The 27,752-nt window shown below is 40.4% G+C and overlaps 1 protein-coding gene across 1 annotated transcript; it reads right to left on the minus strand.

Moving 5' to 3' along the window:
- Window positions 1–2,934: 2,934 nt before the first annotated feature.
- On the minus strand, window positions 2,935–17,591 carry LOC111955557 (IgGFc-binding protein). Its single transcript, XM_023975763.2, has 9 exons — window positions 17,488–17,591; window positions 7,388–8,641; window positions 6,993–7,255; window positions 6,367–6,711; window positions 5,605–6,172; window positions 5,168–5,367; window positions 3,666–4,043; window positions 3,261–3,538; window positions 2,935–3,133 (listed from the first exon to the last, which is right to left on the minus strand). Exons 1-9 carry the CDS (start codon window positions 17,528–17,530, stop codon window positions 3,121–3,123), a joined length of 3,342 nt encoding a protein of 1,113 aa, XP_023831531.1. The 5' UTR covers window positions 17,531–17,591; the 3' UTR covers window positions 2,935–3,120.
- Between the last annotated feature and the right edge of the window lie 10,161 nt (window positions 17,592–27,752).

Below are 27,752 nucleotides of genomic sequence, written 5' to 3' on the forward strand. Positions count from 1 at the left end.
ACCTGGAATGTATTTCAATTAACAGTTGTGCCTTGTTAAAAGTTAATTTGTGTAATTTCTTTCCTTCTTAATATGTTTGAGCCAATCAGTTGTGTTGTGACAAGATTAGTGTGGTATACAGAAGAYAGCCCTATTTGGTAAAATATCAAGTCCATATGTGACCGACCACCTTGATTCGGTCTTATGTAGCAACATTTTAAATTGTGTTTTTTACATTGAATGAAAGCAGAGAAACAGAGCTACAAAATGGTATATCATACACTGCATTTTTGAGGAACAATGGGAAAGTAATTCTGCTTTGAAAGTTGATCAACTTGTAACCTCAGTTTTGAGAAAATGGCCTTTGAATGTTTTGGTACTACTGCTGGAGAGCTCTCCTTTGTCTACACCAATTCAGCATTGTTCATAACCTCTTAAGCCAGCCCCACCCATTTCTTTAATGCAGGGATACATGGTTAAGTAAGTAGCCTCTGACTTCCCCCAATGGTGAGCCACTTCACTGTAATGTTATATGATTATGAAACTAACCTTCAATATACGAGACTGTGAAGGACTGTTATTCAGTCTAAGGAATCAAAATATAGAGCCTTAGTTTACCATCACGGTGTCAAACAATGGTGTTTGTAGGATTATGGACTTGAAACTTGTGATTTTAACTTCCATAATGAAGGTTTGAGAGTTAGTACACACTGTCTTTTGAAAACAGGTGTTAGCATTCATGCTTACATAACAGCTTCTAGTAGGAAATGATATGCACTCACAACAACTCTCCCCTTCTCTTTTACAGTGATATGAGAGAACTGACTATGCTATAACTGAAGAACAATCTGCTATTGGAGAATCCCACCAAGAATACATATTGCCTAAATCAATGTGACCATTTGTCAATGATTTGTACAAACAGTAATTCAAATATGTGTAGAAGGAATTACATTTTCTGCCAAAATCTCGCCTCAAATTTTCTAAACAATTCCAGAAAGTGATTTGGAATGGTCAAATCATTACAATGGTAATCAAGTCGATTTAAAATATTTACTATATAATAGAAAGTACTAAGCTGGATCTGCTGGATTCATTATCTCTACATGTAATTTGATATCTAAATTATACTGAATTATAAATTAGTGTTCTGACAGAAGTATCCTTCCGAATACACATTCTTGTAATAAAAAATTCAATTAAATCTTGGTTCATAAACTTGTATATTACATCAAGGAAATACTGCTGTGGTGACCAGTCAAATACAAGCTTGTTCCTTGTTCATGTAAAACATTCCCCATGCCCAGAAAACACTACATTCACCAGTGAAAGTCTACACACCCCTTGCACAGACTTCACGTTTTGCTGCCTTAAAWTGAAATCTAAAATGTTTTTCAGGATCAAAAGACATGAAAGGAGCAAAGCCCAGGTAAAAAGTTWGAGGAAAACCTGGTTCAGTCTTCTGAAAACCTAACAGTTTTCAGCGGCACAATTTCACAAGGTTTAAKGCCAACGACACACGAGAACGRCTTTCCAAAAGGTGTTGAGTGTTCCTGAGTAGTCCAGTCTCAGTCCTGATTTTAAATTTGCTTGAAAATSAGAGACAGTTTGAATATTGCTGTCCATCAATGATTCCCAACAAAATGTAATGAGCTTGAGCAATTTTGACAAAAACAATGGATAAATGTGGCAATAAGAGTTTGTAAGGCTGGTGGAATATTATTCAAAATRATTTACAGCTGTAATGGCTGCCAAAGGTGCTTCCATCAAGTATTAACTCTGGTGTGTGAAGACATACTCTTAGAAAAAAATWAACTATCTACCTGTTTCTAGGTAGAACCTTTTCGGGAACACAAGGGGTTTTCCAATGGGGACAGCCGAATAACCCTATTGGAGCCTTTATTCTAACACGGAACCCAAACCGGCTGTGAGTGTGCGCAATCGTGCGCCATGGTGCATACATTTATTTTGTCCCCACACCAAACGCGATCATGACACGCAGGTTAAAATATCAAAACATACTCTGAACCAATTATATTAATTTGGGGACAGGTCGAAAAGCGTTAAACATTTGAGGCAATTTAGCTAGTTAGCTTGCACTTGCTAGCTAATTTGTCCTATTTAGCTAGCTTGCTGTTGCTAGCTAATTTGTCCTGGGATATAAACATTKAGTCGTTATTTTACCTGAAATGCACAAGGTCCTCTACTCAGCCAATTAATCCACACATAAAACAGTCAACCGAATTGTTTCTAGTCATCTCTCTTCCTTCCAGGCTTTTTCTTCTCTTTCTTCTCTGCGATTGGCAACTTTCATAAATTAGGTGCATTACCGCCACTGACCTCGTTTGTCTTTCAGTCACCCACATGGGTATAACCAATGAGGAGATGGTACGTGGGTACCTGCTTCTATAAACCAATGAGGAGATGGAAGAGGCAGGACTTGCAGCGCGATCTGGTCAGAAATAGAACTGATTTCTATTTTAGCCCTTGGCAACGCAGACGCTCGTTGGCACGTGCGAGCAGTGTGGGTGCAATAATTGAATAACATAGATTTCTACATTTATTTTGCAACGCGAGCGCACGCGAGCGGTGTGGTTAGCTTGTTAGAGTGTACACGATCAAAACATCTTTGTTCATTAGGAAAATGTTCTATAATTTTCTTTCACTTTGAAAATGTGGAGTAGATTGTGCAGAGCTGTAGGCGGAAAAAAACTCTAATTGAATCCCTTTTAAAATGTAATTTTAAAACAGCAAAATGTGAAGATTGTGCAAGGGGTGTATAGACTTCCACTATGCACTGTAGTATGTCCTGCCATGACATCACAAGGAGGCCATATACTTTACATAATCAACTATTTTATAACCTGTCCCTAATGTAATCCCCTATGCAGAACATAGTAAAAGACCATGGAATGAATTATCATCTGGAGAAGTACAATAGAGACAATACATCAGTTCTTGATGCTTTTCTCGTCGACATTTTATTGTTTGGTTTTTACAGAATCATTTCACAAAATGTAATTGTTCGGTAAGAATAGAATTAAAGTTATCACAAACATTTATTGAAGACTGATTCTCTATCAGAGGTGATTCATCTGGGTAGTTAAAATGTCTTGTGGATGAAAGAATGTTCCAAGGTSTTCAAAGGCCGCCACTGTAAGGGGTCAAAGAGCATACAACTGAGGTAGCTTTCACCCTAATTAAGTATACATTTTCACAACTTGAATGTTATTGATTGCTTTTCAGATTTGAATCAGTTTCAGATTTATACAGTTACTCACCTGCAGGTTGGGAAGTCCGGTGCATTCCAGCCRTCCATGTATTCCTGCATAGTCCGGTTGAAACTAGGGCCCGGGATGTCTCCTGAAGGATTCAGTCTTCCACAAGCTCCACACACCTTGTCAGCCATGTGGGCACTGACTGTCACTATGATCTCCTGAGAGAGGCTGTATGACACCCGAAGGCCTGACATCCTCTCAATCATCACTGTCTTGTCAGAGACCTTCACTGAGACCTCATTACTCATCAGGCGTGGTAGAGTCACCTTCTTACCGTTTATCTGTGAACAACATTGAAAGAGAAAGTAACACTGATGGAATAGTAGACCATCTGACAATCCTAGATACTGAAGGGAATTGGTGTCATCCATAAACAATATTTAATAGTAAATATACGAGGTGACTCACCCAAGTTTCATGCTTGCTATTGACAGTGACGATCAGGTCATTAAAATAGACGTACACTGCAACAACGCTCTTGAGGCCAGTCTTCCCACAGGCCTGCAAGGTCACCACCACTCTGAACCACTCTTCCACAAGAGCATTGTCACAAACGTTGATGATCTCATAGTTCCCCATGGCTGTGATTGCACCACTTCTTCCATTGAAAAGGGTGAAGGCACCATTAGTCTCCAACAAACACTTTTTGAGATAGCAGCCCCGGTGACCATTCTTGACCTGGCAGCTCTCATCAGCCTTGCACTTGGTGGCCTCACACTTCACATCACCAGAGGCAGTGCAGGTGCAGAGCTCCTGGCAATCCTCTGACAACACAGACTCACCAATCTGAGGGAGAAAAATAGGTATAGTACATTGTTTTTGTGGTAATGTCCTGGATAAATAGATTAGAGAATCTAATCAGATGCCTCACAAGTCCTCAACTGGCAGCTTCATTAAATTGTACCCGCAAAACACCAGTCTCAACGTCAACAGTGAGGAGGCGACTCCGGGATGCTGGCCTTCTAGGCAGAGTTCCTCTGTCCAGTGTCTGTGTTCTTTTGCACATCTTAATCTTTTCTTTTTATTGGCCAGTCTGAGATATGGCTTTTTCTTTGCAACTCTGCCTAGAAGGATAGCATCATGGAGTCGCCTCTTCACTATTGACGTTGAGACTGGTGTTTGCGGGTACTATTTAATGATGCTGCCAGTTGAGGACTTGTGAGGTGTCTGTTTCTCAAACTAGATTCTCTAATGTATTTGTCTTCCTGCTCAGTTGTGCCCCGGGGCCTTCCACTCCTCTTTCTATTCTAGTTAGAGCCAGTTTGCACTGTTCTGTGAATAGAGTAGAACACAGCATTGTATGAGATCTTAAATTTGTTAGCAATTGCTTGCATGGAATAGCCTTAATTTCTCAGAAGAAGAATAGACTGATGAGTTTCAGAAGAAAGTGCTTTGTTTCTGGCCATTTTGAGCCTGCAATCGAACCCACAAATGCTGATGCTCCAGATACTCAACTAGTCTAAAGAAGGCCAGTTTTATTGCTTCTTTAATCAGAACAACAGTTCAGCTGTGCTAACATAATTGCAAAAGTGTTTTCTAATGATCAATTAGACTTTTAAAATGATAAACTTGGATTAGCTAACACAATGTGCCATTGGAACAGAGGAGGGATGGTTTCTGATAAATGAGCCTCTGTACACCTATGTAGATATTCCATWAAAAATCTGATGTTTCCAGCTACAATAGTCATTTACAACATTATCAATGTCTACACTGTATTTATGAGAAATTTGATGTTATTTTAAATGRACAAAACATKTATTTTCTTTCAAAAACAAGGAAATGTCTAAGTGACCCCAAACTTTTGAACAGTAGTGTATATCTAACAATAATGTGGATTTGTGGTACATATTCTTCTATTGTAAAGTAAACACTACACATTGTTGGTGTATGTTCTAGGTAAWCCCCACCTTGTATGTGCGTCCTTTGTGGTAACAGCTGCACAGGTCCCACTTAACACAGCCTGTCCCATTGAAGTAGTAGTCTGCATTGCAGGCACAGCCCTCGGCACAGGTGGTGGGGCAGGTGATAATGTCAGAGAGGCCGGGACATGGGTTGGCACAGATCTCAGAGCAGCTCTGGTAGTGGCTGTTGGCAGGACAGTCCAGGGCTACACGGGAATCAATTAAGTGATTAGACATGCAATATTGTGTCCAATCACAACACTCAATAGTTCAGACTTCAGGAATCRAAATCACCTTTATTCGCCAAATACATTTACATGTACSAGGAATTTGACCTGATGAAATGGTGCTGAAAACAATAATCAGAATATACAGACCAAATATCTATACAAAAGAAAGCCAAAGCCAAATGTGTCCCAATCCACAGACTACTAAATACTTACGACAGAAGGTTGCTGTTCTCCAGTTACTAATGTTCACCCCAAAGTCCTGGCAGTCAATCATGTACGCTGATATGCTTTGACAGAGAACCTTACGGTCTCCCTCAGACAAGCAGACATCATAGACACAATTTCTGAAGTAAGAGGTGGGGTCTATCACATTGTGGCAGGTGGCGAAGGGACCATGAGGGTTTGTGATGATACTACAGTCGGCCTCAAATATGAGTTTCTTCTTAGCGTCACACTTGGGGCAGAATTCTCCGCTGCAGCCATCCTCACAAACCACATGTGGCACACTGATCTTCCAGGCTGCGCCAAAGGTCAGGAGGTCCTTGGTTATTTTCCCATCAGGCAGTTGAAACTCATCATTCTTGTTGTCGTTGAAATTGCCACACAGACCACAGGTCTTGCCACGGTAGTGGCCAGGGACGGTGACAATGACGTGGTACACAAGGTCATAGGTGACTCTCAGGCCGAAGTCTGTTGTGATGACATCATAGGTGCCCTCTTGGTAGGCCTGCACTGCTCCRTTGTTAAGATTCACAGGGAGACTCATCATAATTCCATTTACCTGGATGAATGGCATATCAAATATGACAATAACAAATGGCTAGTATCAAGCCTATTCTAATTATATGCACTGGGTTAGTCATATACCTTATGACCTCTTATTTTCTGAAAGTGATTATGGAATTGTCTCATGTTAATTAATCAAACACAAAAAGAATGTGTGCATTTGTCATACCAGTCAAATGAAATACTAACCATTATCATTCCTGCTTGATTCCTCCTTAGAACCAGGGTATTACCATAGACTTCTACAGCCACAAGCTTGGCAACAGATACCTTTGGATTATTTGACATGGCGTACCACTTCTCATTCTCCACCACAACAGAGAAGGGGTTGAGGCGTGTCCCCTCTAGATGGCAGCCTTGAGCTRCAGTGTAGGTGCAGGTGCCTTGGAAGTCATATAAGCTGTTGTCAAAGGTCTTGTAATGTGGGTCACCTGAGATGGTGCAGACTCCCTTTCCAACAGCCTGGCAATGCCTGACACCATTTTTCACCTCACACGTCTCATGGGGGCCACAGCTGAACTTCACACAATTCACCTGATAAATAACACAACACATACTTTATTAAGCCATGAAAATATCCTTCACATGAAAACTTTTATTGTTTGGATGTATAGCTTAACACTTGTTTTGATCAAGGTCAAACATGTTTCTTTGCTCAAATATTTAAATGTTCAATTAAACCATGCATCGTTCCAAAATGTTAATACTCATACAGCTACATTTTAAGTATTTACAGAATTTAAACAAAATACAGAAAATGGACCAAGAGGCAAATATATGACTAGCACTTCTTACTAAGACCAATGTAAACATACCTTGCCATTGCATGTGCACTCCTCCTGACAGAGCCCATTGGGATGGAAGACTTGGCCATTTTTGTAGAATGTATCATTGTAAAGACAACCACATTGCGACAGGGGCACACACTTTTTTCCATTAAGCACATAGCCCTTGTCACACATACAGCTCTTCACACAACTGGTTTTGCACATGGAGGGACCTTCTGGGTCTTCACAGGTGGCAGGGCAGCCCCTTCCACACACCTCATAGTGGCTGTTCTCTGGGCATTCAGGGGCATCTTTTGGGGGGGATTAAGGGCAGAAATGATAAGAAAAGTATGGTTACACTGTCACACAGCAAGGGTTCACCAGTCACCCTTGGGAGAATCCCTGTTACTTGATACACAATATGACACGTTTGATTGACATACCTGGGTTACCAGAGGCAGGGGATCCATAGCCATTGGCATAAGCCCCACCAATGCTGTAGATAGCGAATGGGGAGTTAGCGTGGGATATCTGTTGGAAGCTAGCTCCAGTACCATACAAGACCTCAGCCCATGAGTACTCGGTTCCGWCCACTTTGTGCCACTCGATGTTTAAGGGCATTGGAAGCGTGTCTACCRTGAACCCACCCAGGTCCTYGGTAAGAGCCACCATTACGAACATGTTGTGGAAGCCAGCTTGCCCTTCTAGAGCGTATGAAGTGCTGAATTGGTCGTTTGGTAGAATGGTGAACAGAAAAGGGTCGTAGTATTGCTTCTTTCCCACATCACCTCCGTTGAACTCATACAGGACCTGAATGCCTTTGTCAGCACTCAAGTAATAGGAATTTGGCCAGGTGACAATGAGCTCCAACGATTGTCCTGGGAACATTGGTAGTGTAAGGAAATCGATACCAGATTGCATCACTTTGACTTGAGTGAACTGAGATGTTTGGATGTAAAGACTATCATATCTGTTGATGTTTTTATGGAAAGGTAGTGGTGCAACAATGAATTCCTTCCCCCAACTCTTAACGGGCTGGAGCTGCTCATAGACGTGGTTGCAGCCAGTATATTTCTTAGTACAGCTGTGTCCTGAGAGAACTCCGACTGGAAACTTAGAGATCACGTTGGTGCCGCTCAGATCAAACTGGCTCTGAATCTGTACACTCTCAAAGGGCATAAGATCGATTGTCAGCTTGCTGCCTGCAAAATACTTTTGCCTTTGGAATGTCACCGGGCCAGTCAGATAGACCTCAACCCCAAAGTTCTTCTCTTTGTAGTTGATGATGGAAAACTCTTTGGAGAACCTATCACCAGCGGTCGACATGGGGGTGAAGATGAAGTACTCTGTTCCCCAGTCCTTCACGGGGTARACGACAGAGGTGTCAGCTGTTTCCTTTTTGTAGTTGAATGACAACACTGTGACCTCCTGGGAAGCTTCAATCAGGACAGTGGGGAGGTTCTTTTTGCTGCCAATCATCTCTACTCCTTTGGGTAGGTCAAAGGTCACGCTTTTACCAGGGTCAACTGTCTTCTCATAGTCCTTCCCAAGGGCAGTTACCTTGACCTTAGTGGGTTGGAGGGAGAGGGGGGGAGATGCCACTTCAATCTTAAAGCTTGAGCCTTTATAGTCTTCAATATAATTTTGCATGAAGGCTGTGGCAAACTCTTTCCCTGCCGGCCCAGCAGAGCAAAGTCCTAGAAAACAATGTTTCAAAAATGTTCATAAAATCTATGGAAAAAACGAACTAATAATTATGCAAGCCACCAACATCACACTATCTATTTTTGAGGAAACATAAATTCTGAAGGTAAAGTTAATAGTGCAGTTAGAATAGTGTGAGATAATGATAATATTATGATTTAGTAAGGGAAAAAACCTTTGTTAACTGACTCAGTTTAGCTTGAAGTCAAAGACAACCGTGGTAATTTTCAGGAGAAAAACAACACCCCACATGAAAAATTACTACAGTTAACTATCAAATTCCGTAGAAAAGTGTAGTACAGTATACTGTAAAATACTATGCTCCACACTGTAGTATTCCTAGATCATGTGTAGAACTTAGGGACAGATCTAAATTTACTGGGGGGAGAGGCAGGTCCAACTCAAGGTGTCATCCCCCCAAAAATGCACCCCCTCCCAAACATAAAAAACATTTGCCACATGACCCTCCCCTTGTACTGTAAAATAAAATGAACACGCTCCCTCCACATATAACTAACTCAAAATAATGTTGACAAGAACAAATAACAATAACTGTAGTGATCCTGTGTTTATGAATGTTCGCCAACCACCACAGACGAGCTCAGATGAAAAGAAAGTACAGGGAGTGAATATTTAATGAATAAACAGACAGGAAACAAAACACAACCAGTGTCTGGACAAAGGACACATAACGACATTAATGCTGGAAAGAAACTGAGTAAGTGACAGATATAGGGGAGGTAATTAATAACGTGACGGAGTACAGGTGAGTCCAATGAAGCGCTGATTCGCGTAACGATGATGACAGGTGTGCGTAATGATGAGCAGCCTGGCGGCCTCGAGCACCAGGGAGCGGTAGAGGGGGCAGACATGACAGTTTCATTACACTATGATCAGCTATGGAGAAATCAGATTTTCTACATTTTGATGCCATATTTATAATTATACAACGAATTTTCCCCCAACAGGTTTCTGTGCCAATGCACCACACAACCAATTAACAAAGCAAACCGACTTTGGGCATTTCAATATCATTGTTTGCTTGTTCAACACCAAAATAGTAGACTGTCAATCTGGATAAACAGAAAATACATCCCTCCCTACTAGAGCTGGCCCCATTTTGGTCGACTGAGATTTCTTAATTAAAGCAMTCTCAAATATGTTTTTTTCATAGCGCACAAGACACCAATCTGAGTTGCGCCTGTCTCAGTGGACTAATCCATTGTGGAGGATGTGGGGATGGCACAGTCCATCACTCTAAGACATGTGCTACCTGAAATTGTATATGGTTATATTWTGTAAGAACAATGGTGCAACTAGGGTTGCAAAATTACTGGAACTTTCAATAAATTCCCTGGTTTTCCCAAAATACAGGACAGAGGTGTACCGGAATCGGGATGGAATAAACAGGAAATCCGAAATCCTCCAACCAGGATTTTTGGAAAACCAGTGAATTTATAGAACATTACTGGAATTTTGCAACCCCTAGGTGCAACACTAATAAAAAAACATTATTTTATGACCAATGTGCTTTCACCTGCATTGGATAGCGGTTGCGGTCTGCAGTTCTGAAACATAGCTTMATCTTCTATGCGCAGTTGAATTAGCGCCTTTTCCTAGACCATGTTGCTATGTGCATAATGGAAAAGTTAACCAGTATATTGGTGTTGAGAACAATGCGACGGAGGCAGCAGCGGAGTGAGAAGAGAAAACAGCCCTTGCCTTGTCTAAGAAAAGTGAGGAGAGAGAAACCCCATCTTAATTAGGTCTGTAATCAATAGCCTAACAGTTAAATGTGCCTGGCTTTATGAACAATCCATATATATCTACAGAAATAAGACAGATCCGACTTCTGTTGCCTTTTGAGTAGTGAGTTCTTAGCCTCACGCAATTTTACAATTTCGGCTGTTGTGAATCTTTGCTATGCTATAAGAAATATATTTTTTTTTCATGGACAGCCTCACTCCCTACCTTGTAAAATTACCCAGTATCTAAGGCTTGACAATATCACAATGTCATTAAACTTGTTGGTGTTTTGTAACAGATGTCTCTGTCCATTCATCAAATTGCTGCTGCACAGTTTGGATTAACTGATAAAACCAATCCMAAAMAATACATATATAGACAAAGATTTTTAAAAGTGTCTGGGATTGCACAAAAAAAGTCAGGGACTTATTACCATTGTGGGTCACATTTTTTACATACACTACCGTTTAAAAGCTTGGGGTCACTTAGAAATGCCCGTTATCAGCAACCATCACTCCTGTGTTCCAATGGCACGTTGTGTTAGCTAATCCAAGTTTATCATTTTAAAATGCTAATTGATCATTAGAAAACCCTTTTGCAATTATGTTAGCACAGCTGAAAACTGTTTCAGAAGAAAGTCTGTTGTTTCTGGCTATTTTGAGCATGTAATCGAACCCACAAATGCTGATGATCCAGACACTCAACTAGTCTAAAGAAGGCCAGTTTTACTGCTTCTTTAAATCAGCACAACAGTTTTCAGCTGGATGTCTGATAAATGGATGTCTGATAAATTTCTCTAATTAAAATCTTCACGGTCACATTGTCCAGCAGAAACTCTGRAATACATATATTGTTTTTATACAGATTTTAGAATATTTACATGAARATGTGTCTCCAATATGATGGAAACCTAGCTATAGACACCCTAAAGACTATGGTAAGTGCGCTAGTCCAGTATCAATTTGATTATGCCTGCACATCGTGGTTCACCAGCAGCCCCAAGCATCTAAAGAATAGCCAATCGCTACAGACCAGACAAACAAGCTTGAAAGAATTTTACTTAAACTCCCCCCTCATTCTCATCTGGAGGTTGAGCATATTTTTTGTCTGTATATCTGTAACGTGTCTGTAGCTACGTAGCCTAGTTGTATACACTACCGTTCAACAGTTTTGGGTCACTTAGAAATGTCCTTGTTTTTGAAAGAAGAGTAATAAAAAAGTCCACTAAAATAACATCAAATTGATCAGATATACAGTATTGTCGTGTCTTTGGCTATGCCGGATAAAGTGATATGACATGCTATTCTATAAAATCCTTTCTCTGAAATTAATATTACCTGATTGAGCTAATCATGTACTGTAAATGTAATTAACTAGAAAGTCGGGGCACCACGAAATAATATTTATAGAGCAGTTATCTTCCGATTATTAAAATCAGCCTGTAACAACATCAAAAACACTATTCATTGGGTTTTGATGTGTAGCATATGCAAAACCYTATAGCCTATGCATGCATAGGCCTATCGGCTTACAGTGGATTCTGAAAATATTCAGACGCCTTCAATTTTTCCACATTTTGTTACATTCCAGCTTTATTCTAAAATGGATTAAATAATAAAAATCCTCAACAATTTACCCTCAATACCCAATAACGACAAAGTGAAGAGAGGTTTTTAGAAATTTTTGCAAATGTATTAAAAATAAAAAAACAAATTACCTTATTTACATAAGTATCCAGACCCTTTGCTATGAGACTCGAAATTGAGCTCAGGTGCATCCTGTTTCCATTTATCATCCTTTAGATGTTTCTACAATTTGATTGGAGTCCATCTGTGGGAAATTCAATTGATTGGACATGATTTGGAAAGGCACACACGTTTATATAAGGTTCCACAGTTGACAGTGCAGTAAAAGGCACATGACAGCCTGCTTGGAGTTTTCCAAAAAGCCCCTAAAGGACTCTCAGACCATGAGAACAAGATTCTCTGGTTTGATGAAACCAAGATTGAACACTTTGGCCTGAGTGCCAAGCGTCACATCTGGAGGAAACCTGGCACCATCCCTACGGTGAAGCATGGTGGTGGCAGAATCATGCTGTGGGGATGTTTTTTAGCAGCATGGACTGGGAGACTAGTCAGGATCGAGGGAAATATGAATATCTCTTGAGAGACCTGAAAATAGCTGTGCAGCGACGCTCCCCGTCCAACCGGACAGCGCTTGAGAGGATCTGTAGAGAAGAATGGGAGAAACTCCCCAAATACACGTGTACCACGCGTGTAGCGTTATACCCAAGAAGTCTCAAGGCTGTAATCGCTGCCAAAGGTGCTTCAACAAAGTACTGAGTAAAGGGTCTGAATACTTGTATAGAACATGAAAAACTGAAATATCACATTTACAAAAATGTCTAAAAAACATTACAGGGTATTGTGTGTAGATTGATGAGGGGGGAAAAAATGTATTTAATACATTTTAGAATACGGCTGTAACGTAACAAAATGTGGAAAAAGTCAAGGGGTCTGAATACTTTCTGAAAGCACTGTAGGTTTCCACTGTATGATACTCATCTAAAAAAGAGAAGCTTAGGCCTAGCCAAAGAGAGAGATAGAGATATGCTGGCGGCATGCTACATACAACACCGACCTGCATTACTTTATGTTAGATGGCTACTGTGTCTGCTATTCAGATATAGATGTAGGCTTCAGAAGGAGTCTAATTCATTAATTTTCTATCAGAATATTTTGTATAACGATAAGCATTATATTGTTATCAGCTTCATATTTTTTGGTAGGAAAAAAGCCTGCAGTTAGGCCTATCGGCTAAGGGAAACCCTGGCTCATTTTCAGAGTTGTGTTTCCATCAAATTGACTTGTTGCAGATAAAAGTCTGTGGGTGACTATGTAGTCCGCATAAACATTTATTTTGAGGTTAAATTCCCACATACCGAATAGAAAATACAAGTTAAATGGGTTTCCATCGCATTATCACCTCTGTGCCTACTGATGGTTTTGTCACAAAAAATGTTGATTATAGGTAGACTATACTGAATGTGCCCACTCTGGTATTGGTATGTGCACTCTAGCCAAMAGTTCGCAGATACAGTGGAGGTATAGCCCACTACATGATGAGATTATTATGGACAAAAGTGCAAGATTTTTTTATTTGTCAAATGGCAGCCAAGCATTGATTATCATTCACCATAATAAGACCCTTGATAATTATTGGAAAGGAGCATCAACCTCATCACTGTGCACTTTCACCACCCTGTGAAGTTCATCATAACTTATTTCATCTGTAGCTTAATAAACTGCATGCTTTCTCATGATGTTGTGACATTTTTCTTTATCCGACATGTGGGCTACTTTACGCTCATAAAARGTTTGGATGGAAACCTAATCAATATCAAGCCATTTTGATGAGGATGAAATTATATTTGGGATGAATGTGCGCAGGCCTTCAAGAGACTTTTGAAGTAGCCTAATCATATTAAAACATTGYGACCGGTTGTGTTATGCCACATATCAAAAAGGTAATACAATTTATAAGTGAAATTATAAATATTTAGGATATATTGCGCRAAGAATAGTCGCTCAGATTGGAGAGGAGGCAGGGCATGTGTTAAGCTTTCCTGAATAACTGGGTGTRCCGGGAGCATATGTGGCCACATTGTTATAGGACAACATGGGAAAATGATGATCTGCAACAGACAGCGCGTTCAGTATCAGGAGTAAAAATACAGCCAGACTTGGCCTGCTACTGTGCCTTATCGACTGTCGAGAGTTTACTCACAACTGATCTAAAATGAATTAAACATTCAGATACGTTTTTTTGTTGCAGYTATTCAAATAGAATGTTCACTGCAGCCTAGAGTAGAATGTTGTAGTTGCTTGAAAACAATAACGCTATTATTCATTGCATTRTAGTGTTGTAGGCTAGTCTAGGTAGGATCATTGTACTGTCCATAAACAACCCCAATAGAGGAGATTTGAGCTGTGTCACATCTTGACTGTTCTGTCATGCACAATGATGCACCTGGCTTCTCCGCTGCCTATCCGTTATTCCTATTGGTTCTTGTGGATTCATATCACAATTGATGCAGTTTTGAATGCTTTTATGTGTGGTATGATTGCTAGTTAGCCTATTGCAGATCTGGACAAACGATCCACCTACCACGATTGTCACTATGAATGGTGGATAGAGTGCAGGATAGACCATTAGACAGGTGGACTATAGTGACCTGCGGTGTGCGTAAGGAAAAGCGTTGTGTGTAAGGAAAGTACCTAAACACCTTGATAAAGGGGAGACACATGCAAGTAAAACCTGCTAACAGCAAATGTAAACCGGGGGGGGGAAATACGCTACCCTCCCCTGTACCCAATAAAAAAAATAACACAACCCTCACCAGAGCAACTCTTCCCCAGTAAACAACACCATCATTAAGTTCGTAGATGACACAACAGTGGTAGGCCTGATCACCGACAACGATGAGACAGCCAATAGGGAGGAGGTCAGAGATYTGGCCGGGTGGTGCCAGAATAACAACCTATCCCTCAACGTAACCAAGACTAAGGAGATGATTGTGGACTACAGGAAAAGGAGGACTGAGCATGCCCCCATTCTCATCGACGGGGCTGTAGTGGAGCATGTTGAGAGCTTCAAGTTCCTTGGTGTCTACATCAACAACAAACTAGAATGGTCCAAAAACACCAAGACAGTCGTGAAGAGGGCATGACAAAGTCTATTCCCCCTCAGGAAACTAWAAAGATTTGGCATGGGTCCTGAGATCCTCAAAAGGTTCTACAGCTGCAACATCAAGAGCATCCTGACTGGTTGCATCACTGCCTGGTACGGTAATTGCTCGGCCTCTGACCGCAAGGCACTACAGAGGGTAGTGCGTACTGCCCAGTACATCACTGGGGCTATGCTGCCTGCCATTCAGGACCTCTACACCAGGCGGTGTCACAGGAAGGCCCTAAAAATTGTCAAAGACCCCAGCCACCCCAGTAATAGACTGTTCTCTCTACTACCGCATGGCAAGCGGTACCGGAGTGCAAAGTCTAGGACAAAAAGGCTTCTCAACAGTTTTTACCCCCAAGCCATAAGAMTCCTGAACAGGTAATCAAATGGCTACCYGGACTATTGCATTGTGTGCCCCCCCAAACCCSTCTTTTTTACACTGCTGCTACTCTCTGTTAATCATATATGCATAGTCACTTTAACTATACATTCATGTACATACTACCTCAATCAGCCTGACTAACCAGTGTCTGTATGTAGTCTCGCTACTTTTATAGGCTCGCTACTGTACATAGCCTGTCTTTTTACTGTTTTTTTTATTTCTTTACTTACCTATTGTTCACCTAATACCTTTTTTGCACTATTGGTTAGTGCCTGTAAGTAAGCATTTCACTGTAAGGTCTACACCTGTTGTTTTCGGCGCACGTGACAAATAAACTTTGATTTGATTTGGAAATAGCAATCTGTCCCTTACTATCTAATTTGTAGTATACTATACTACACACTGTAGTATCGCTCGATCATCTAGTGCTGTAGGGCAGCCCCCGAAGTGACTCTTATCAAAACTCCTTGCAAAAGGTTTTATTGTCTTCTCAGGAATTCAGCCTTCTCTGTGTTGATCTCACCAACCCCCATTGTCACACCTCTGGGTAGCAGAGGTTCTGTTGTGATTACATCATGTAGGTCTGATATCTGATTGGAGGTTAATGGTACAGTAATACTATTGGTCAACAACTCCGATTTTGAATCCAAACATCTCATGTTATAAAGGCTATTAGTTTCATTGTCTCTTGCTCTGTTTTGTTCCTGAACTGCGGTGGTGAGATTCTCTCTCTCTCTCTGTCTCTATCTCTCCCTCTCTCTCTCTCCCTCTCTCCCTCTCTCTCTCTCTTATCATGTGTAGTACTTACTATAGAATATTGTACTCACATTGTAGTATCCCTTGATCATGTAGTGCTTAGTTTAGGATTTTGTAGTATATGTAAGGCTAATCAACGAGGGGCTATGCATTCTATGGAAAATARTGAAGGACATGGAAGGTGTGTCCTGACCTTCCACGGAGGTCAGGGCACAACGCATTGAGGCCCGAGTTGATTATCCATTTCATATCATAGCTATAATTTAACATATTTGCCACTAGAAATGTGTTCATTTGCCGGTAGAAATGTGTTCAACATCCACTGAAGTAGCTCGCAAGTTTACTACCTACAGTAGTTGCCGAGGTAACCAAAACAAACAAACAAACATACTTCCCAGTTTAGCTAACCAAAGCCATCAGTCCTAGCTTGCTATTATTAAAATATAATTCAGCAATACCAATACTGTTTTCAATTTGACTTTTACTTTCAAAAGCAGCTCAAACAAAACTTGGAAAAATTTACTATAGCCATTGAATTCATGAAAATATCCTGTGCGTTATATAATGCACACTCTAGAATGCCCTTCAAACCAATCAGAAAGGAATACGCCACAATTTCATGGTATAATTAAGTGATAAGGCCTGAGGGGGTGTGGTATATGGCCATTATACCACAGATAGTAAAAAAAAATAAAAAAAAGATTATACCATGGCATTGTTGAATACTTATTTCTGATTGACTTGAAGGGCTTTCTAGTGTGTTCAGTATTTCCAATAACGCACTGTATATTTGCACGGTAAATAATCTGGAAAATAATGCAACTCCGTGGAAGATCAGTTTCACTCTGCTAGCGCATCGTGTAACACACCTTCCACGTCGTTCATMATTTTCCATAAAATGCATAGCCCCTCGTTGATTATCCCCTCATATACCAAGGCTAACGGCTGTACTTAAGCACAACAAGGAGTGCCTGGATAAAGTCAKTAGCCATGGTATATTGGCCATATACCACACACCCCCAAGGCGGCTTATTGCTGTTATAAACTGGTTGCCAACGTAATTAGAACAGTAAATAGTATTTTTTTGTTATTTATGTATACGGTCTGCTATACCACGGCTTTCCGCCAATCACCATTCAGGGCTCAAACCACCCAGTTTATAATACAGTATTCTACAGTCATGTCCGCAAAAAAATTGCTTGCTCACTATCTACTACTTACCAGTAAGCAGCAGAACCCCGAAGCATTGCAGTGACCCCTTCATCCTTACGGCCCAAAGAAAAATACAAATGGTTATCCCTTGACACCACACAACGACCTTTCTGTGAGAAGGACAGGAATGTATAAGCAGTAAAACATCTAAAGGACATGCCAAGTGGATTCTACATATGGTAGGCTAGTGTACAAGACAACTTCAGACACTTCAGAAACACCCCAAACATAGTATTGTCAAGGGAAATGAGTAATACAATTATTGTTCTACAAACGTACAAAAAATCTGAAATATCTTACCTGGATGACTGGCTTGATGGGCTCCTGGGTGCATGCCTTATATTTGGTTGGGCTTCCAAATAAGAGCCAATCAGTACAGAGGTGCCACCTGCCAAGACAGGTGTCACCTCTGTACATGGCAAACCCTTCTGTCCAGATGTTATCACTGATCAGATCTTATATCGACATACACCCACACAATCCGGATGCTTGGTTGCTGCTAATGTGTATTCTATTAGCAACTCAAAAACATTTGCTGTATCCACAACAATGCAGAGTTTAACGGTCCAATGCAGCCATTTTTATCTCAATATCAAATCATTTCTGGGTACCAATTAAGTACATTACTGTCATTGTTTTCAATTAAATTGGTCAGAAACACAATTCCTTATTGGACTATTAACTAATTTACCGCCTGGTGAWKWCACCAGGCTGGCAAAAACTGCCATAGGCTGTAATTTCAGGCGGTCTTTTCAAACAGCTCTTACACTAAAAGGGCATTATCAACATTCTCACAATTTCACAGTTTTATTCCAACCTCATAGTGTGGAAATGTACACTAATTGGACAGTTTATTAGGTACACCATCTCGTACCGGGTCGGTCCCCACCTTGCCTTCAGAACAACCTGAATTCTTTAGGATATGGTAACATTGCTAAATTGGTATTAAGGGACTTAACGTGTGCCAAGAAAACATTCCCCACATCATTACACCACCGACACCAGCCTGTACTGTAGACACCAGACAGAATGGGGTCATGGACTCATGCTGTTCCCGCCAAATCCTTACTCTGCCGTCAGCATGATGCGACAGGAACCGGGATTCGTCGGACCAGGAAAAGTTTTCCACTCAATTGTCCAGTGTTGGTGATTGCTTGCCCACTTGAGCTGTTGCTTCTTGTTTTTAGCTGATTGGAGAGGAAGCCGGTGTGGTTGTCTGCGGCAATAGCCCATCCGTGACAAGGACCGACGAGTTGTGCGTTCCGAGATGCCATTCTGCACACGACTGTTGTACTGCGCCGTTATTTGCCTGTTTGTGACTCACCTGTTAGCTTGCACGATTCTTGCATCTCATCAACGAGATGTTTTTGCCCACAGGACTGTCCCTGACTGGATGTTTTTTGTTTGTCGCCTCATTCTCGGTAAACCCTAGACACTGTCGTGTGTGAAAAGCTCAGGAGGCTGGCTGTTTCTGAGATACCAGCGCACCTGGCACCGACGATCATACCAAGCTCAAAGTCGCTTAGGTCACTTGTTTTGCCCATTCTAACATTCAATCGAACAGTAACTGAATGCCTCACGGCATGGCTGACTGATATATATAGCAACCCACAGCCACGTGACTCACTGTCCGTATAAGCAAACCATTTTCGTGAACGGCGTACCTAATAAACTGTCCAATATATTAAACAAAGGAATATCACGTTTTTGACTGCACTGGGGGGTTAAGTAAAACATATTGATAAATATGAAAAATAGATAATAATGGGTAATGACATTTGGTAGCTTCAGTAAAATGTTATTGTAATATTCAGTAGATGTTACATCTAATGGCAAACAATCCCAAACAAATAGATTGCAGTTGAGTTGGTCATCCAGCATCCCTATGACATTAGGTGAAATTGATCATTGTAAAGTGTAGACCTATGTATTACTATCATCAAACTGCTGAAAGTGGCCTGTCTTCACAAATTAAATGGGCGGCAGATAGCCTAGTGGTTAGAGTTACAAAATGAAAAATCTGTCTGTGCCCTTCAGCAAGGTCACTTAACCCTGATTTCACCACGGCCGCCATCCACAATGGCAGACCCTGGCTGTGACCCCACTCTCCGAGGGTGTCTCAGGGAGAGTAGGATATGCAAAAAAYACATTTCCAATTCACACACGCGATGTGAATGAATTACATACTTATGAATTACATACTTGTACGTCTGAAATAGGACAAAAATATAAGCACCCACCAAAGCACCTCTAGCTCTAGTTAGATCCCTGTAGGCCTACTGGGTAAAGTTCTAGCGTAGGATGGGTTATGGATGGGGGAATACTTTCAACCTACCTTTACTTGGAGATACTTAATTCATTCTTGATTTGGAGAATGAAGAAAAGACCGCCAGGTAAGGTAAAGTTTAATGTTGTTGTTATGTATTGTATATAGAACATCTGCTTGACCTCAGAAACAAGCTTTAGATATAGGGGAGAGTGGGGTATGTTGAGCCATTTTTTACATTCAGCATCACTACATCAAGGGAAATAAGGCATTACTTTAAACAAAGATATCAACATATATTTACATATATTTCAGGATGTTGGATGTTGTGTATTCCTGTATCAGAATTCATGTAAACATAACAGTTTAAAAAACATAGCTTGTCCAAAAAAGTGGTCTCTTGGTGCAACTTACCTCGGGCATGGGGTAAATTGAGCATAGGGACAGGGTAAGCATGGGTAAGCATGATTAGCTCAACTTGCCCCTAGCCAAATGACACAATTTTTACTATATTAGCAACCATTTTGACTATATTAACCCACAAAGCTACAAAGATTCACTTTCATGCTAGGTTTGGGACGTCATATTATAGCTTATAGAGACCCCAACTGATGTATAAAACAGTCTTAAAACGATCTACTTTGGTTGAGATACACTACATGACCAAAAGTATGTGAACACCTGCTCGCCGAACATCTCATTCCAAAATCATGGGCATTAATATRGAGCTGGTCCCTCCTTCGCTGTAATAACAGCCTCCACTCTTCTGGGAAGGCTTTCCACTAGATGTTTCACTAGGGACTTTCTTCCATTCAGCCACAAAAGCATTAGTGAGGTCAAGCACTGACCTCGGCGTTCCAAATCATCCCAAAGGTGTTTGATAGGGTTGATGTTGGGCAATGTGCAAGCCAATCAAGTTTTTCCACACTGATCTCAACAAACCATTTCTGTATGGACCTTGCTTTGTGCACGGGGGCATTGTCATGCTGAAACAGAAAAGAACTTTCCCCAAAGTTGGAAGGACAGATTCGTCCTGAATGACATTGTATGCTGTAGCATTAAGATTTCCCTTCACTGGAACTAAGGGGCCTCGCGCGAACCATGACAAACAGCCCCTGACCATTATTCCTCCACCACCAAACTTTACAGTTGGCACTATGCATTCGGGCAGATAGCATTCTTCATGAATCTCCTGACGAACAGTTCTTGTGCTGACGTTGATKCCAGAGGCAGTTTGGAACTCGGTAGTGAGTGTTGCAATCGATGACAGACAATTTTTACACGCTATGCACTTCAGCACTCTGCGGTCACTTTCTGTAAGCTTGCGTGGACTACCACTTCGCGACTGAGCCGTTGTTGCTCCTAGATGTTTCCACTTCACAATAACAGCACTTACAGTTGTCCGGGGCAGCTCTAGCAGGTTCGGAATTTGACAAACTGACTTATTGGAAAGGTGGCATCCTATGACGGTGCCACATTGAAAGTCACTGAGCTTTTCAGTGCGGACCATTTTACTATCAATGTTTGTCTATGGAGATTGCATGGCTGTGTGCTCAATTTTATTTACAACGGGAGTTGCTGAAATAGCCGAATCCACTCATTTTAAGGGGTGTCCACATACTTTTGTTTATATAGTGTACAAGCATCATGAAACCTATAAAACAATACATTCATCTAAAATCTGTTTTTTGGACCTGTCACGCCCTGACCAGAGTTTGCTTTGTATGTTTTATGTTTTTGTTGTGATCTGTGTGGGCATTCTATGTTGTTTGTCTGGTTTGTCTATTTCTGTGTTTGGCCTGATATGGTTCTCAATCAGAGACAGGTGTTTTGCGTTGTCTCTGATTGGGAACCATATATAGGTAGCCTGTTTTGTATTGTGGGTTGTGGGTTATTGTCTATGTCTATGTCGCACGTTAGCACATTGTTTATATAGTGGTCACGTTCGTCGTTTTGTTGTTTTTGTTTAAGTGTTCTTCGTGGTCTTCCTACATTAAAGAAGAATGTATTCAAACCACGCTGCACTTTGGTCCGATCCTTACTCCTCCTCAGACGAGGAGGATTACGACGTTCGTGACAGGACCTAACTTGCTTACCACATTTTCCATATGGTTTCTGCCTTCACAGACTCCATGCAATGATGACCTCTACACTATAAATTGTCATATTATTCATTTTGTGTATGGTTTCCTAGAAACAAGGAATGGCTCAACTAACTCTTTGACACGATTTACCCCCACTGTCCCCTACCACTTAGGTTCGAGCCCGTTTGGCTAATGCATCTCCTCACAAATGTGTTGTTAAACATAATAATGTAATGGTTACATAATCTCTTACTGTAATATGCATTCATTTCAAAGGATGTGGAACCAATGTTTGGTTCTATTTTTCTGCAATGTTTCCTGACTATTTTCACCTTAAACCTATTGGTTTTCTGAGCTGGTCTTCATGGGACAGATGTGACTCATGGTTTTTAGCTCATTATCTGCTGAGGAAATTGTATGTGATGCTATTGAATAACAGTTACAGTATTTAGGTTCAGGGTGGTGAATGAAAACGTTGTTTTAGACACACCCTACAGGAACTTTAAACCCAACACACAAATTATCAAATGATGGATGGAGATTGTTTGACATTGTTAAAAGGAAAGATTAACATTGTGCAGAACACACGTTCATGGTTTCACAGATATTAGGTTGATAAGAGAGAAAGTACTGCAATCATGATCCACTTTCTCAGGTTGCAAGTTTCACATGACAGGTAAAACATTAAAACAACACATTTCACTACACCTATCCGTGTATGTGACAATAAAACATATATAATATTTATTATTGGTATTTTGATACAAAGTTCTAACAAGTAGGCTAAATCACAATGTGCTTCATAATACAGTTCAACATTAATATTTGGGTTTGCAATAACTTTTTTTAAATTAAACATTTACTGATGCCATTATTTGTCCTTGCCAGGATGTCAGTTTCTGATGAGGCCTGTTGGATACTGCCTGCATGGAGACCATGTGAGTGTCTAGTGAGTGATGTACAGGAACTTTAAACCCAACACACAGAAATTATCAAATGGATGGAGGAGGTTTGACATTGTTAAAAGGAAAGATTAACATTGTGCAGAACACACGTTTCATTGTTTCACAGATATTAGGTTGATAAGAGAGAAAGTTACTGCAATCATGATCCACTTTCTCAGGTGCAAGTTCAACATGGACAGGTAAAACATTTAAAACAACACATTTCACTACACCTATCCGGTGTATGTGACAATAAAAACATATATAATATATTTATTTATTGTTTTTTGATACAAAGTTCTAACAAGTAGGCTAAACACAATGTGCTTTCATAATACAGTTCAACATTAATATTTGGGTTTGCAATAACTTTTTTGTTAAATGAACATTTACTGATGCCATTATTTGTCCTTGCCAGGATGTCAGTTTCTGAATGAGGCCTGTTGGATACTGCCTGCATGGAGACCATGTGAGTGTGCTAGTGAGTGTACTAGTTTAAGCTAAAGCCTGTGTGCTTACCAAAGTTTTCATGGTACAATAGAAAACTGGGCATTTTGGCACAAAGTGCACATTTTGTTTTGTTTTAGGCGTATAATGACTGAATATTCTTGGAATGAAGTCAAAGAATGCTTGACTGACTAACGCTATAGGTGGGTCATAGAACGTGTAATTCTGTGCTGTGCACAGCAACCTCCCTCAAGTATTTTTCCTTGTCAGCATAACAGGCTATTATTCACCCACAGCTAACTTTGCACTTCATTCATGGAGTTATCGGCAGACTTTATTCTTGCTACTTCACCTCAATTATTGTAGCCCTGAGTGACACACCATAACCATTTTAATAGTATTGGTGACCCCGAACATGAGTAAATGGTCTGGACATAAGATACGTTTTTTTCCTTCTGTTAATTAACTGAAACGATGGAACTACTGATGAAGCATTCAATATGTCCATTGAACAAAAATATAAACATGTAAACGCAACACAAGCATTTTGCTACACCCGCAATAACATCTGCTAAATATCTGACAAATAAAATTTGATCTGAAGTGTTGGTCTCATGTTTCATGAGCTGAAATAAAAGATCCAAGAAATGTTCCATACGCACAAAAAGCTTATCTCTGTGCACAGATGTGTTTACATCCCTGTTAGTGAGCACTTGTCCTTTGCAAATATAATCCATCCACCTGACAGTTGTGGCATATCAAGAAGCTATTTAAGCAGCATGACCATTACACAGGTGCACCTTGTGCTGGGGGCAATAAAATGCCACTCTAAAATGTGCAGTTTTGCCACACCACACAATGTCACAGATGTCTCAAGTTGAGGGAGCGTGCAATTTTATTTTACCTTTATTTCAACAAGGAACACAGACTGAGACCAAGGTCTCTTTTACAGCTGGTCCCTGCGTATACATGTTTACACATACAGTTTAGGTACAATGATTAAGAAATTACAAAAGACAAACAAAATGTTCGCCTAGCCGGTCCAGGAGTTTTTTTGTTTTTTGTTTGTCTTGTGTTTTGTTGGTGACGTCGGGGTGGATTCCGCCACAGATGGAACCGGGGTGCCTAAGCCAGCCCATCGGGCTTTCACGCCCTGGCTGGCTCGAGATGTTTTCCTGGCTCGGCGGCTTCCCATCCCACGTCACACTCCACGGGATCATCGGGCTTCCCTTCCCCTTCTGCTGCGGGATCAACAGGCGTTTTGCCTCAGCCGGATCGTCAGGCTCTCATGCCTCGGCCGGCTCGCCAGGCTCTCACGCACCTGCCGATTCGTTGGGTTCTCACGCCCCAACCGGCTTGCCCAGCGCCTATGTCTCGGCCAGTTCGCCCAGGTGGGACACCGGGTGGCGTCCCAAGAGGAAGAGGTACTGTCACGTCTGCTCCCGCTCTTCCCTTCATCTGGCGCTTGAGGGCGCCCGATTGCCCTGCATCACACGTTCCTGCCATTTAGAGACCGATGGAAGTGTTGGTTGACCATAGAGCCTCCCCCAGGCCTTTTTCTCTAAGAAAGCAATAGTTCAATAAAATAGTTCAATAAAAACGTGCAACAGGTATGCATTTCGGTACTAAAGATTTWAAAAATGTAACTTACATTGAAAGAAATATCCGTCTGTTTCTCTCTGTCTATGTAACTGAAAAGGTTGGGTTGTGTGTGTGTCTCTGCAAGTCTGTTTGAACCAATGTTTTTTTCTAATCAATTCAGCAGTAGAGGGGCATATGTACATAAGGAAACCCAAACAACAGTTGTTTTTTCCCGAGCATCTCATTTACCTTCAAGGGGCTGAAATATCAGACTCTCTATGGCTCTTGGTGTCCCGGTGTCAGTTTAGAAGCTGGGTTTACACACACAGAGAGAATCTTGAAAATAATCAAAATGACTTATTTTTTATGAATACAGTCTTTCTTACAACAGACAATTATAAATCTAAACATTTAATGGGTAATAAAGTGTAGTACTGTGTGGTAATAATATATATATATATATGTAGTATAATATTTTTTTTGTGTATACAAACATTCTGGCTGTCACGCCCTGACCATAGTTTGCTTTGTATGTTTCTATGTTTTGTTTGGTCAGGGTGTGATCTGAGTGGGCATTCTATGTTGTATGTCTAGTTTGTCTATTTCTATGTGTTTGGCCTGATATGGTTCTCAATCAGAGGCAGGCGTTTGTCGTTGTCTCTGATTGGGAGCCATATTTAAGTAGCCTGTTTTGTCATTGTGGGTTGTGGGTGATTGTCTATGTGTAGTGTTTTGTGGCAGCACTATTATTCTATAGCTTCACGTTTGTTATTTTGTATAGTTCGTTCAGTGTTCTCTTTTTAAATAAATATCAAGATGAACACTTACCACGCTGCATATTGGTCCTCCGATCCTTCCAACTACGACGAACGTTACACTGGCATGGTTAAATATTGCATAGTAAAATTGTTTAAATAATTATAACATGTTTAAAAGGTCCGTACTAAAGATTTATAATTAAATAAAGGGTTTTWAAATTGTATCTTACTTTTAATGAATTAATCTGTCTGTCTCGGTTTCTCAACACAAGAGAAAGGATTCTGGGAAAGATGGGCGTGTGTGTGTGTGTGTCTCTGCATGTGTGTTTGAACCGGTCAGGTCTTCTAGGAGTAGTGGGTTTGGAGTCAGGCGCAGAGAGCAGAGAGCAGAGGGTTAGGACAATCGTATTTATTCCGGTACAAAACGGTCACGCCAAAAACACTAGGCGCATAAAACTGACCGGCCCAAAAACAGGACCCAAACAGAAAATAAAATACAAATGCAAATCCACAAACTAACAGAGGAACAGGTGTAACCAATAAGACAAAACTAACAGAAAAGGGGATCGGTGGCAGCTAGTAGACCGGTGACGATGACCGCAGAGCGCCGCCCGAACAGGAAGAGGAGCCACCTTCGGTGGAAGTCGTGACAGAACCCATGTTTTTTTCTAATCAATTCAGCAGTAGGGGGGGTATATATGTACTTGAGGATATCCAAACAACAGGTGTTTTTTCCTTGGGTGGGGATCAACAAAAAGGTTTATACCCCTTACACACCAGGAGAGCTGCTCTCCAGGGGGTGGCAGTCGTAGTCAATCACAACATCCAACATAGAAGATACCTATCCACCCCAACCTTTACACATGGAGAATGTTGAAGGTGCGTTGCAATTACAATCTAAAGAAWYCTTTTTTTATATCTAACTATTCGTGTTTATATGTATATATTGTCTATTATAAAATGAATGTTTTTTAATAAGGTATTATATAAACACACACACATATATATATTTTATATATATATATATTGAATGAGAGGAGGGGTTATTGTTAAATGCTTTTTAAATTTAGTTATATGTTAAATGAGAATGGACTAGGGACCTATATAGGTATTTAACCCCAAAATGTTGTGGATAAAATCATATATATATATATATTATATTAGATTTTGTGTGTGTTATGTAGTTTGTGGGGAATTGTTAGATATTGCTGCACTGTTGGAACTCTCGCTCTTTCTCTCTCTCTCTCTCTCTCTCTCAATGTACATCATTTCCCTCAATGTATACCAAAGTAACACATATTTAACAACGTTTCAATGTTTTGTACTGCAACAGTTATGAAAGACAATGACATCCAATTTTTTGAGAATTATTAATATAATGTGTTACATAGTGTGCATCTGTGATAACTTTATGTAATAGATCCTCTCTCTCTCACTCTCTCTCTCTTTCTCTCTCAGGCTATGAAAAAAGACAAAAGACAAAAGACATGACATTGACTCCTGAGTGTTGAACTTTTGCCCCCTCTATAGCCACCCTGGTTATTATATAACCCTGATGGTCATATACGATCGTTGGAACATCTTGAATAACAATAAGGGGCACATGTACTCTTAAATGTCCACTCAGCACAACCCTTGGAGCATGGTTCCTCTCTTGTTTTAATCCTAGGTTTATGACTTAGTATTTCCTAGATGCTGTGCTTCGACATATGCATTGATGGGTCTTTGATTTTTAGACTGGGTATCTGTAAAACACTYTGTGACAACTGCTGATGCAAAAAGGGCTTTTAAGAAATACATTTGGTTGATTGACAGATTTGTATTATTATAAAAAATAATATAACAATATTATTATCAGAATCTTTATTATTATTATGTTACAGGTGAGACGTACCCAGAAATGTCAACGTCTYGTCAAGTGCTCAAATCTGTACAGCAGCCCCAGACAATMATGTACAGTAGCTCCAACTTACAAGAATGGGTTTACAAGGCAGTGAGGAAAACMGTTTATATGAGCGCTAATTCAAACACACAATGATATATATTTGATACAATTACAAATTCAAAACTGTTGTTACAAAATCACTTCTCATTGTGTTAATTTCAAGCTTTCACAAACATTAAACAACTAGTGTTTCTTGGACTAACACACTGTTGAGTTTCCTATTTACTAAAGAACAGTCATTTAGACAAA

This window comes from Salvelinus sp. IW2-2015, linkage group LG31, assembly GCF_002910315.2.
Source record: "Salvelinus sp. IW2-2015 linkage group LG31, ASM291031v2, whole genome shotgun sequence".
NCBI classification, from domain to species: Eukaryota; Metazoa; Chordata; class Actinopteri; order Salmoniformes; family Salmonidae; genus Salvelinus; species Salvelinus sp. IW2-2015.